Here is a 13383-nt window from a genome sequence, read left to right as displayed (position 1 = left end):
TGAGCAGGAGAAGGAAATGGCCAACTGCTGCAAGATCTTTGCCAGGAAAGCCCCAGATGGGGGTCATGAACAGGCAGACATGCCTGAACCTAGTGAACGAGAACAAGAACGATAAATGCCTTAGAGGGAGAAGGCAGTTTGGAGTCAGAGGACTTGAGACAGGCTATTTTCAAATATCCCTGTGACCTTGGAAGTAGCTTGACTTGGCTGGGCCTCAGGCTCTTCATCTTTTGAATGAGGAGGTTGGATGTGATGGTTTCTGAGGTCCTTCATAGATCCCCTACAGAGCCTAATGGTGCTGTACTACAACAACAGGGAAGGGGCCATTTGTATTTCTATCCCCCCGTGTTAGTAGAGATAAAAAACTTCAGTGGGACTTTGTACTTATTCAGAGACAGAAATTTAGGAGAGACATTGAGAGAACGCGTTCTGTTTCAAGGCACGCTAAGGAAGGAAACTGGTCAGAAGCAAGAGGTAGCGAGGTAGTCCAGTCTCTGGAGCCTGTAAAAGAAAAGTAAGAACCAGGAACTGCCGCTGGACATTTCTATCCCCAGGATACTAAACCCCCCCACCACCACCACCTCTGCCTGTCCCTACTAGACAGAGCCCCTTCCCTGCTCTACTGCCCATTGGAGCTGAGTGTGATTGTTTCAAACTGCCTGGCTAGTGGGTGAGATGTGGGAGAAAATTTTTTCAATTCTTCAGCATGGGGGTGGAAGGGAAAGAATGTGCATCTAGAATCCCAGGTTGGGACTAGGACACATTTCCTATGAAAGCAATGATATGTAGTGAGAGAGGGAGGGAAGGGGTGCAAAGAGAGCTAATTTTGGAGTTAGGAAATGCTGCCTGAGACCACTGAAGAGCTGGAGGACCCTAAGCAAGTGACTGAGAGCCTCAGCTTCAATTCCCATATATCACATTAGAGCAGTAATACTTGGACGAGCATTGTATGTGAAAGAGTTGTTGTGAAGAAAGGACTTTGCATGTCTTACACTGATATAAAGGCATGTCGTTATGTGTATAGACATGTGTATGTGACATGACTAAGGTATATTAAGGGCTAAATAAGATTTTGTGGGCTAGACTGAGACAGACCATTGGTCTTAATCTAGTACTACAAGAAAACTTGTTCTAGTTCCAAACTGTCTGTTTATAAGCTTTCAGACCTGTAACCTGTTTGGGTCTAATTAAAATTTCAAATTATGAGACACAAAGGTATTAAGCTGCATTTGAAATAACCAAAACTTACTTCCCTAAGCTCTGGCCATATCTTATCTCATTTAACTTACTTGATAGATAACTTTCCTTTTCGTAACAGATTTCATTCATGATAGAAAGATAAAAATTTCCTCTTTTAGCTCTAGTTCAGGCCACTGGTAGTTCACACTGGTCTCATAAGTAGTTCATTAGTTTGCTTTTTGCAGCGGTCATACGTTTAGTGAGAGAGAGCTGACTCCAGACTGAGGAAGGCCTGAGTTCAGGTCTCGTTTGTGATGCTTACAGGCTCTGCGACCGTGTCCGTGTCTTGGTCAACTCTCTGAGGCTCCACGGTTCAGAACAGCTGCTGGTCTGCATTGACAGAGGGAGCTTCCTCCCTGGAGTTCCCTAAAGTGATGTAATCACAGGTCTAAGTTATCAGATGTTTGAGCATGACCGCTTCTGGCATGAATATGCCAGTGGTTTTTATGTAAGTGACATCACTGTTTCATCCAAATTATTTGCTAAGTCAAGCTAATTCTGATGAGCACTAACTGTTTTTGGTATAATTTTTTGAGCGGGGCAGTTCATCAACAGGAGCCCCTGTGCTGCCTGAGCAGTGATTTCTCTCCTCTCTCCCCTCCCTGCTAAAGCTTTAAAAAACAAAACAAAACAAAACACAACTGCTGCTCTGGGACCCTTTCTAAGGCATCGGGTCCTCCTGAAGCGAAAGCGGTGAGCGTTCACAGCAGGAATGTCATCTTCCCCATCCAGAACAATGATATTTACTGAGGACTCAGTGGTTGAAGTATTTGTTCCTAGTGATTTCACTCACTGATAATAGTTTTAAAGCTATATTTTTTCAAACCAAGACTTGCAACTCCCTGAGGAGAATACAAACTAGGAAGTCGAACAGGGAGGGCCTTAAAACTTTAACATCACTTTCTTCTGTTAACCTGTGCTGCTTTCTGCACCAGCTTTTGGATGAGGAGATAAAGCCTGTCCATTGCCTCTGCCTGTCTTTTTTAATCAGCTTATCTTATCAATTTTTCTAAAATATTGAAAACTGTGGTGATATGATTAAAAAGTTTGAAGAGGCATAACTACTAAATTTTTATGTTTGATGCCAAAAAGCTATCTCCTGATTCCCATGTGAGTCTTAGATTCCTTAGGTGTTCGTAGCACTTTTTTGCTTTGACTTTATATTAGGTGGTTCCTAAAAGGCTATTTACAAATTAGGTATTTTGTGTGTAGACTTATGTTTTCATAATGGCTGTTTTACCCTAAAGTCTTTTGTTAAGTTAAATTCTCTTTTAAAACAAGTATCTTCTTAATTTGTCTTTTGTACAAATCAAGATTTTTTCCCAGATTGGGGTTGTGTAAAGTGTGCTATATTAACTATTTGTAAATAAAGTCTGCTCTTTTAGAAATTAGGTTGGCAAAGATGGTTCTGAATTTCTCCTTATTTATTATGCACTGAATTTTAGAAGTATGTTGCCTTTCAGTCTCTTTTCTGGAGCTACTAACTGATCAAATTCTTTGAGACCCTGATCTTTGTACCTAACCAAAGACTTTCCTTTGTTTTCTTAAACGAAAAACCTCTTTACTCCCACTTATATATTAAAGACCGAAACCAGTATTTAAAAAAGTCTCCTAGCTAACATAACCGTGATATTTTCTAATCCTAAAGGTGAAGTTTTTAAAAAGAATTAATTTTGTACTCTTTACTTTAGGTACTTACTACAGCCAAGAGACAATGGAAATAAGTCCTCAAAAACTGATGACCTGGGGTCGCTTAGATTATACATATGCTATACAGAAGACTATGTGCTTCCTTCAGAGTACTATGGTCCTTTGAGAAGCTTGCTGCTAAAATCCCCAGATGTTCAGGTACATTAATTAAACTTTTTTTTTAGTTTAAGTATTGAAAAAATAGCCAACAAATATTGAATAAATTATTTGAAACACATAAAGTATATTCAAATACAGTATTGACCTAAAAATAGGCTGCATTTTCCTCCAACTCAGACTCATACAAAACCTATAAAGATGACAAACCTGAAGAGAGCAGTAATGAGAAGCAATTAACACAGCATCTTTATTTGAATGGGGGGGGGGGCGCCTGACAAATTATTTTTAAAAAACAATTGTATGTCATTCTTTTTCAGCTGATACGTAAGTATTTTTAGGACTATAACCAATCTTTATGCCATGAGTTATATAATTTTAAAAGTCTCAAAAGATATGGAATGTGCAGCACCTGAGAACCTTCAGTTTCCAAGAAGGGATGCGTTGGGCATGTCCTCTCCTAGCTCTTCGTTTGAGTCCTGCTTGATCTTTATGTTATATTCACTTTTGGTTGGGGATGGGTGGGAGGGGGGAGGCCTTTCCATTTATATTGTCATAGTAACTCTGTTGTCTTCGTGACTCTGCTTACTTCACTCTGCACCAGTTCATGTAGATCTTTCCATGCTTCTCTATTCATTACACATCATTTCTCACAACACAGTACTATTCCGTTACATTCACAGACTCACATGTTTGATGGACATCAACTTTATGTCCAGGTGTTTGCTATCACAAAGCATGCTGCTATAAGTAATTTGGTGTATATGGGGACTGTCTTAGGGTGGTTTCATTGAGGAATAAGCCCACTAATAGCTTTTCTAGTTCAAAGGCTATGAACATTTTAGACACCTTTTTTTGCATAATTCCAAATTGCTTTCCAGAATGGTTTTACCATTTCACAGCTCCACCAGTAGCATATTAGTGCATCCTTCCAATGTTGACTGTTGCCATTTTTTGTCATCTCTGGCAGTTTGCAGAGTGCGAGTTGAAACCTCAGAGTTGTTTTGGTTTGGATTTCTTCATATTATTAGTGATTTGGAGCATTCTTTCATGTGGTTGTGAATATTTTGCAGGTTCTTTTAAAAGCGGTTCATGTTCTTTGACTATGTATCTGTTAGGGGAAGGCTATTAGTCTTCTCTGTGTTAGATTTTTTTTTCCTCTCCAGCTATTTATCTTCTTATCCTAGATGTGCTAATGTTATCTGTGTAGAGTATATCTCCTACCCATAGCTCTGAGAGGCATATGATCTGCTTCTCTTCTAATTTTTTTGGCATGTGCTCTTTAATACTTAAAAGTGTCATTTAGATTGCATTGTAGAATATGGTGTAAGGTGTTGGTCTAAGCCTAATTTCTGCCAGACTGCTTTTCACTTTTCTCCATATTTTTTATCAAATAGGAGTTTTTCTTAAATTTGTGTTGTCAAATACAGGGTTATTGAATTGTTTGTGATTCTCTTTTGTCTAGTCTGTTCCATTGATCTGTCACTCTCTTTCTGCTTTTGCCAGTATCAGCTAGTTTTGAGGACTGCTGCTTAATAGTCTAGTTTAAGTTCCCACATTGTGCTATTCCCCATTTATTCTCTACCTTTTTTCATAATTTTCTTTGATATTCTAGATTTTTTTTTCCAAATGAACTTTGTTTTTATTTAATCACGTTCTATAGACTATCCCTTTGGTGATGTGATTGATATAGCATTGGAAAGGTAAATTAACTTTGATAGTATTGTCATTTTTAGTACATTGTCACAGCCTCACCGTGAGCAATGAATATTCTTCCATGTGTTTTAAGTTCTTCTTTATTTCTTTAAGAAACCTTTTGTAATTGAATCTTTACAAATCTTTTATGTGCTTTGGTAGATCAATCCCTAGATATTTTATGCATTTTGGAATTATTTGGAATGCAGTTTTCATTACTATTTTTGCTACTTTGATTTTATGATTATTACATAGACATGCAACTGAGTTTTGAGGGTTTATTTTCCTTTTTTTCTTTTTTTTCTTTTTTTTACTGTATTTATGACTGTTGTTTTCACCGTGCTCTGTTCTAGCCTATCTCTTCCTCAGCTGCTTACATTCTGGGTGAAGTTTGTCGAGATAAATATGATGCTGTTTTGCCTCTTGTGCGACTGCTGCTGCATCACAATAAGTTTGTTCCTTTTGCCACTGCAGTGGCTGAATTAGACTTGAAGGATACTCAGTAAGTGCTTCACTTTTTTAGATATTAATACACTATTAATTATCAGCATTCTTGAACCTGGCAATCTACCCTTTCACAAAGTTATTGTCTTTGGTTCGCTCTGATGTAGTTGACAGCTATAGAAAGTTACAAAAAAAATTATTCAAAGTCACCTTTTTTGTAATTCAATTGCTATTATATTGACTAAGCTTTAGGCTTATTTTATAAAGGAAAAAAGTGCTTTCACATTTTCACAGAAACTAATAACCTTTCTTAGGGTTCATACAATTACCCTTTTCCACCCCTAAATCTTAACAAATTCATTTGTAAAATCCACCTTTTTTATTGTTCTCTAATACCCAAATATTAGTATAACATCTTAATGTTTGGTTGTATTGACTTTTTTTAATGCTATACATTTACAATTTGGAAAAAGTATAAGAAGCACCTACCATAAAGTTGCACTTCATGCCTTATCATTATTCAGTTAACAGGCATTTCTTAAACTCCTGCCGTGTGACAGGCATTGTGCTACGTGCTTTACAGAAGTAAAAAGGAAGCTTAGGGAGCTTACGTTGTCTCAGTGGGAACAAATATACATAAATAAGTATGTTCGAAATAAATATAAGACAATTTGCATGGAGCATGGTGAGCTTCAGAGCCGAGAATTGGAAAAGGCTTCATGTAGAAGGTAGTGTTTGAACAGAGTCTTGAAGGACATGGGACCCTGAGAGGAGGAGGTGAAGATAGAGTGCGTTTCCAGCAGGGGGAATAGTTAATACAAAGGCACAGAGATGAGAAATTGCATGGCATGTGTTTTTAGAACAGCAAGAAAAGTTGAGACCAGATTGTGAAGGGCTTTAAATGCCACATACAGTCAATGTTCAATATTTGATCCTCCTGGCAATAGGGAGCCACTAGATTTTATTGAGTAGGGGAGGTGACGTGGTCAGACCTGCTTTGTAGGGGGTGCATTGGTGTGGGTAGGGATCTAAGGCCAGGAGACAGTCCACTTGAGAGGTGACGAGGACCTGAGCTAAATAGGTGGCCATTTGAATAGAGAGAAGAGTTGAATATGAGCAGTGTTGTGAAGCTAGAAATGACATTTGGCAGTTGAGTGGATATGTGGAGTGAATGAAAGGGAAGCATTAAGAAAAATGTCCAGGTTGTAAAACTGGGAGACTGGGAAAATGGTTCTTAAAGGTTACATAGTAAATACTTAGCAAATGCTTCTTGATTGATTCATTCATTGATTATGCCATGGTAGCACAAGCTTTAGTAAGTCCTGCTAAATTGGCAAGGGCTCAAATTTGGGTGGGCCTGGTAACAAACTGCTTGACTTTAGGGTGATTAATTTTCAACAAGAGCAGCCCTCAAAAGCATTCTGTAAAAATTGTAAAAGGTTTGCATTCTGTGTGTATAGAAAGTTATAGATACACCCACAATAACAAAATCACAGCTCCTTAAAACATTAAGAACCTAAAGGTAATGTTTTTATTGTTTTTGTATAAGTTTTACAAATTGGGGATACCTTGTTTAAATTTAAATTCAGCATCTGCCAACATAGATAATTTGTTTATTAAAGTTGATATTAACTTGGGAACATTTTTATTCCAGAGATGCCAACACAATTTTTAGAGGAAATTCCTTGGCTACTCGATGTCTGGATGAGATGATGAAAATAGTGGGAAGGCACTACCTGAAAGTGACATTAAAACCTATCTTAGATGAGGTATTGTGGCAGCTACCAATACTGTACTTTGTGCACTTCAAGAATCTCTTGATTAAAAGTGACATGTTGACCAAAGAGGAGTAATCCAGAGAGCTAAATTCACCGATATGTCATTTAAACTAAAGAAATTAATGCTATCAGATTGAAATAAGGGGATAATGTAGAGAGTAATAAGGGAAACCTTTATTTCATAAGCTTTATAAAGCCAAATCCACCAGTCTGTTATTTAAAATAAAGAAGCTATCCAAAAAGCTAAATTCATCAGTATCTTATTTAAACGTCCACAACAGTTCTGTTCTGATGCTTCTCGATGGCAGGTGAGTGCCAGTACCTGGGTTCTTGACACCAACAGAACACTTTCTTATGCAGCACATCCTTCCAGAGCCATGGGTTCTTAGAGCTGGAAGATATCTCAGAGGCCTGTCTAGGAACCACCTGTACAACGTCCCCAACAAGGAGTCCTCCATCCTTCATTTAAGTGTCTGAGGAGGAGAAGTCAGTTCCTTTCTTCTATAATTCTGATCACTGAGGAGTTTGCTCATACACAGAGACAAAATTGCCCTCCCTGAAGTGTCTCTGCACTGCTTCTCATTCTGCCATTTGGAACAAAACATAATGAGCCTAATTTTATTTCTACATGAGAGTCCTTTAAATATTTTGAAGACTGCCAGAAAGGTTTGAATATAGGTCCAGCACCTGACTTATGTTTGTCATTTGAGGGTATTTAATTCAACCCCTTCATTTTATATATCAGGAACGAGGCCTAGCTAGTAGGTAGCAGAACTGGGATTGGAATCCAGGCCCCCCAACACTAAATATAGTACAATCCCCGTATCTCATCAGTCTGAGTTTGAAGAGGCCTGTCATTCAGGATTGGCCACCAGGTGGTGAATTTTTTTGACTACAATAGATCATGAGGACTGTCTGCCAAGGTATGGAGAAATTGTGATCTGTGTCTTTAGATAGTGTCCTCACACTGAGGAGACCATTGGTCTTTTGAAAGACTACTTAAAGAACAAGGTTAACCTCTTGGGAAATGTCTTGGCGTTTCTCTCTAGTTTTCTTCAGTAAGTTATTGTATTTTGGAGCTTTTTTATATTCTAACTTTGTGCTTCTGACTTATCTCTTTTTCTGAATATTCTGGGAATTTATTTTTGCATAATTCTCTGGAAATGTAGGAAGAGAATAAAGTAACTCAAAGCAATTTTCTTTTCAGATATGTGAATCCTCAAAATCCTGTGAAATTGATCCTCTCAGATTGAAAGAAGGGGATAATGTAGAAAGTAATAAGGTGAACCTTTATTTCATAAGCCTTTATAAAGCTGTATTTAAAGTTGAATCCATTTCCTAGCTATATAATTATAATGATAGAGTAAGGGAAGCTTATCTTATATTTTCATTAACATTATTAATAGTAATATTTCTCATGGTTAACTCTTTTTCCTCAAAAATTTTTATTTCAGTTCCTAGTTCTTTTAAATTTTAGCGTCAGTAGTACTAAATTGAGACTGTGGTTGTGTTCGGAGTTTGTAGTCAGTGAGCAACACATACTTGAGGATGATTTGAAGAACTTCATTTCTCATTTGCTAATTCTTCCCCCAGCTTGCTAAAACGGATTTATTCATGACCAAAGCTATGGTTTGAACAGTCCCTACCACCCTGCATACCTACACTGATTGTGTCCCTAGCTTACCTTTGAGACGCTTTAGCTCCACATGTCTCACACCAGCTTTGGCCCATGTATTTTTGCTTCACTGTTTGGCCTTTTAACTCCTTGAAATAGCTCATGAACTAAGTCATTTTATAACTTCATGAATTTACTATTAAGCTCTCTGTTTCTCAGATATAATCATCATCCTGAATAGTTTATTCCAAAAATTCTTATATATAGTCAAGAAAGTAGACTGCATGAAAGAATTAAGCTATACACAAGTCTCTGTAGTTATATAGTAACAGCTGGTGACAACTTAATCTGCAGCAGCTAGGAGGCTGTCAGTCATTTAAGAATTACTAAGGATTTCTGTGCTAGCAGAATTTTTAAGATTAGGTATTCTTAATACCATCCAGTAGTTTTGTAATAACGATGTTTTGTATTGCATTTGTCATGTTCAAGCGAAATGTAAGGAAAAACCTTGTTGAAGTTACATAATACTTAATGTTATTTTACTCTTATAGGAGAATCTGCGCTACTATGTAGAGAAATTATTCAGTATGATTATACAGTCCAATATGAGCTGCCCCACTGTCATGTGTGATGTGTTCTATTCGCTGAGACATATGGCTGCTCAGAGATTTCCTAGTAAGTGCATCTATGGCCACATCTTTTACTTTTGTCTTTGTCAGGCATTCACATCGCATTCCATGCATGGTGTTTAACTTTAAAGCGTCCTAGGCCCAGGTCCTGCCTCAGATACATAATAGCCAGGGGCCTGGCACAAGTCTCTTTACCACACAAGGTCTCTGTATTTTCAGAAGGATGCCACTCTGCATTAATAGAAGGAGGGTCATCACTTGGAGTTACTGATACCAGCAAAATCATAGGTCCAGTCCGAAAAAAGAATGAGTTAAGGTGCTTCAGGTACAGTTGTCTGGGTATTTGATTTGTGAATAGTTCCATCTTATGACAAGAACAATATATAGTCTTCTTTTCCTTTAAATTCAAAGCCACATTATCAGTTTTGTTTCATGACAGCTTTAAGAAGTGGTCTTTGTCAGGCTGTCTAGACACAGCTTCAGGTGAGGAGCAGGTGAAAACTACCCAAAGATAACTAGGACATGTGTCCCTGGCAAAGAAGGAAAGATATATTAATGGTTACACTTCTGCGAACTATTGATGAGTCTGGTGAATAGAACTGATGAAAATTCCTCGCAGAATCTATATTTACCATCCCTTTTTTTGTTGTCATTTTGGATTTCCTTTTAACATTTCCCTCTCTCTACCTCCTGGCTTCTCTCAAGTCTCAGCTAAAGTCTCACCCCAGTTTGTCCTGCAGAGATCTCACTTGTACCTAGATGTTAGCTTGTGTTTCCCCCATTAGAGCATGAGCTCTTGAAGAGCCAGAACTGTTTTTTTGCCTTTCTTTGTATCTCCAGCATTAAGCACAATGTCTGACACATAATCTGTGCTTAATGAGTACCTGTTAGCCAACGTTGTGCTTCTATACAGTACTGAAATATCTTAAGTAAGTCCTGTCTCCTTAAGTAATGTCAGTCAGGCACTGAGGATGCAGATACAATGAATAAAACAATCCCTATATAGAATTTGGAAGTTGGAAGGGGCCGTCTGTCATTTCCTGGTCTCGTAAATTTGTAAATCTTTGATCAGCTGAAGTTATGACTTGTCTAGGATTGTCATTTCCAGAAGGATCTTGAGTTAACTTTACCTATACGTGATCCTATGTGTACTTTTCTCTGTCTTTTAGTAGCCAGGGTTTTGTTTTTGTTTTTCTAATCACCTCACAATGCTCCACTAAAAAAAAATGTCTCCAAATCTATCATCTGCCATCAGATTTTGATTATTTCTTCTCCCATTCACCCAGGATAGCTGTCTCCTCTGAGTCAAAACTTAGTTCATCTTTTTCTGATTAATTTCTTTTCTTTTTTTTTAAGGCAGTGTTTTTTGTATTAAGAAATACCTCAGCCCTGGATTCAGGAGGACCTGAATTCAAATCCGGCATCAGACACATAACACTTAATAGCTGTGTGACCCTGGGCAAGTCACTTAACCCCATTGCCTAGCCCCCCCCCCAAAAAAAAATAAGAAAGAAATACCTCATTGGCTTTTTAATTTCACCAGAGAACTCTAATCATACTTTACATACTTTACATAGACTTTATATATTAAGAGCAGCAGCTACTTCCTGGAGGTTTTGCTTCAAAAAGTTTAGTAATGGCAAAATTCCGTGTAGTTACCTAATTATAACACATGGTGTTATTATAGCTTCAGTATTTCAGTTGATTTGATAAAGTTGCTTTTATATATCTACCTGTTGTAGCAGAAATGTCTACTTAATAATTAGCATACAAAGCCAGTATAGATGGCCATAGCTGTTTGTACCTGTTGGTTCCCATATATATATATTTTACAACCAGATGCAATGAGGAAGCTTTGCTATCTTAAGCACTCATAATTTTTCAAGGGCACATGCATGTGAATAGCCATAGATAGATACCCAAGTAGATGTTAGTCTCTCTTTGGAGTTTTATGTTAAATACCTAGGCCTTAAGGTTCAAGAGCCTGTCAGCCGAGTTGGTAAGGTTAGACCCGCACCAGCTGGAGAGCTTTATTATCTGGCCTAGTCAAGTTCTGGGATTGCCACTAGGTCGTGCTAGATGCTGCTTATCTTTTCTAGAGTCCACTTCTGCTATTGAAACAGGAGCTCTTTCTCCCACTGACATAGGCCTGGAGCCTTCTTACCGGCCTGGCTCTTTCATCTCCCTGTGCGGCGTTCCGTTGGATGACACTCAGCCTACTCTAAGGGATTCTCTTTTTGTTTCTTTAAGCCGCCCTTGATAGTCATCCTTGTCACTTCGCCTGCTCTTGATCCTCAGTCGGGGACCAGTTCACTGCATGGTTGTGGAGGATCTTTTTGTTTTGCCCTCTCTGTTACGTGCTCATGGTTGGCCCTCATGACTGTCCCATGTCCCCATTTTTCTCTGCAGATGACCCTCATGTACAGTATTCTGCCGTCAGCAGCTTTGTATTTCTTCGTTTCTTTGCTGTAGCCGTAGTGTCACCTCATACTTTTCATTTACGACCTCACCATCCAGTAAGTGTTTCTTCTGTTCAAACTACTCCTTTTTACGTGCATTCATTAGAGTGAAGAAAGACAAATAATAGTGAACTAATTTCTTTGGTTGTATTCTGTGACAGTTCATTATTTTAATATTTGCTGTACCCTTTTAAGCTATCCAGTAAAAAGCTGGCAATTTTTTTCTTTCATTTATAGATATTATTAAGGAAATAGGACCTAAAACCATTGAAAGTCTTGGAACTTTCTTGTTATGGATAATGCTTAAATGTGTTAAGCACTACATCTGTATTTTAATTAGCTTTTAATTTTTCTGTCACGTTTTTTATCACAATATTGAATTCTTAGGATTTCACCTCAAGTGAATAAATGCAAAAATATGATAAACAAATGAACAGGTTGTATAGAAATAAGGCCTTTTCTAAACCACAAGAAATTAGCTCCTTTATGTTTTTAAAAATTATATGATTTTTTTGTCTGATATAATGTTAACACCACGTTTAATTATCTAAAACTATAATGTCAGAGCTACCATATGATCTAAATAATATTTAACTCCCTCATACCTAATTTCCATTTACATTAGCTTTTGTGTTTTTATTCCTTGCATAATACAGCCTACTTCTGCTCTTTGCTAATTTATATGTAATTTACTTTAATCCAATAGATTTATTTTATACCTTCGTTAAGGTGCTAGCTACTGGGGTTGCAGAAGTGAAAAATGAAAGTCTCTCTCCAAAGAGCTTACAGTACTAGTAGGATAAGACATACGTACAGAGAAATATAAAACAAAGTTAAAAAAAAAAGTAATTGGGATGGGGAGGAAGGGGAAATTCAAAATGTTGTAAGAAAATTTGATGGGAGGCAGATCACTTTACTGGAGCGTCAGAAAAGACTTCATGGTGGAATTGGTGCTTGGACTGGGCTTTGAAGGGAGAGGAATATATTTGTAGGCAGAAGTGAAGGTAATGTGTTCCAGACAATATGGACAGCCTGCATGAGGCAGTAGAGAACAAGATAAAATTGAGGAATAACTAGTTGTCCAATTTGGCTATAAAGTCATGTGCATGAAGATGAGCACGTGAAATACTGCTGCAAAGGTAGATCAAAACTAGATTCGAGTAGGCTTTGACTGCCAAACTAAGGACTTTGTATTTTATTTTATATACAACGAGAAACCATGGAAGGTTTTTTAGTTAAAAGAAGGATAGAGTGAGTCTTCTATATTAGTAACATAGGTAGTTTTATACCTATATGAGAGGTAGATTACAGAGGGGAAGGTACTATAGGCAAGGAGAGCATTTAGAAGGCCATTATAATAATGTAGGCAAGAGTTGAGTAGAGTTCATTTAGGGTGGTAACAATGTGAATGAAGAGGAGGGAATAGACGTACAAAATACTATAAAGATGGAATAGATAGATGTGTCAGCTGATTGGACATCGAGTGGGTTATTGGCATTGGGGAGAAGAAAGAGCTAAAAGTTCTGCCAGTATTTCTCTTAATGCCTTCAGCAGAAATAGGAAGTTAGGAATAAGACAGGTTTTTTGAGGAAAATATTCATCTTTGGACATTTTAAGTTTGAGGAACTGGCCAGGTGAAGCCATCCCACAAGGCAGTTTGTAGCAAGAGTTCACAGGAGAGATTAAGGCTGGACGAAGAGGTTTTGGAGTCATCTGTG

The 13383-nt window shown here is 37.7% G+C and overlaps 1 protein-coding gene across 1 annotated transcript in view; it reads left to right on the top strand.

Annotated features, from left to right (window-relative positions):
- RASA2 (RAS p21 protein activator 2) overlaps window positions 1-13383 on the top strand; it is a 152252-nt gene that overhangs the window by 108889 nt on the left and 29980 nt on the right. The window contains 6 exon segments of the mRNA XM_020970925.2: window positions 2931-3087; window positions 5094-5242; window positions 6839-6953; window positions 8170-8244; window positions 9129-9252; window positions 11616-11722. Of these exon segments, the coding sequence (XP_020826584.1) occupies window positions 2931-3087; window positions 5094-5242; window positions 6839-6953; window positions 8170-8244; window positions 9129-9252; window positions 11616-11722 (727 nt within the window).

The sequence above is a fragment of the Phascolarctos cinereus genome, unplaced genomic scaffold (genome assembly GCF_003287225.1).
Source record: "Phascolarctos cinereus isolate Bilbo 61053 unplaced genomic scaffold, phaCin_HiC Scaffold_7;HRSCAF=346, whole genome shotgun sequence".
NCBI lineage: Eukaryota > Metazoa > Chordata > Mammalia > Diprotodontia > Phascolarctidae > Phascolarctos > Phascolarctos cinereus.
The sequence above is the reverse complement of the archived record's forward strand: the minus strand, read 5'-3'. Positions and strand labels throughout refer to the sequence as shown.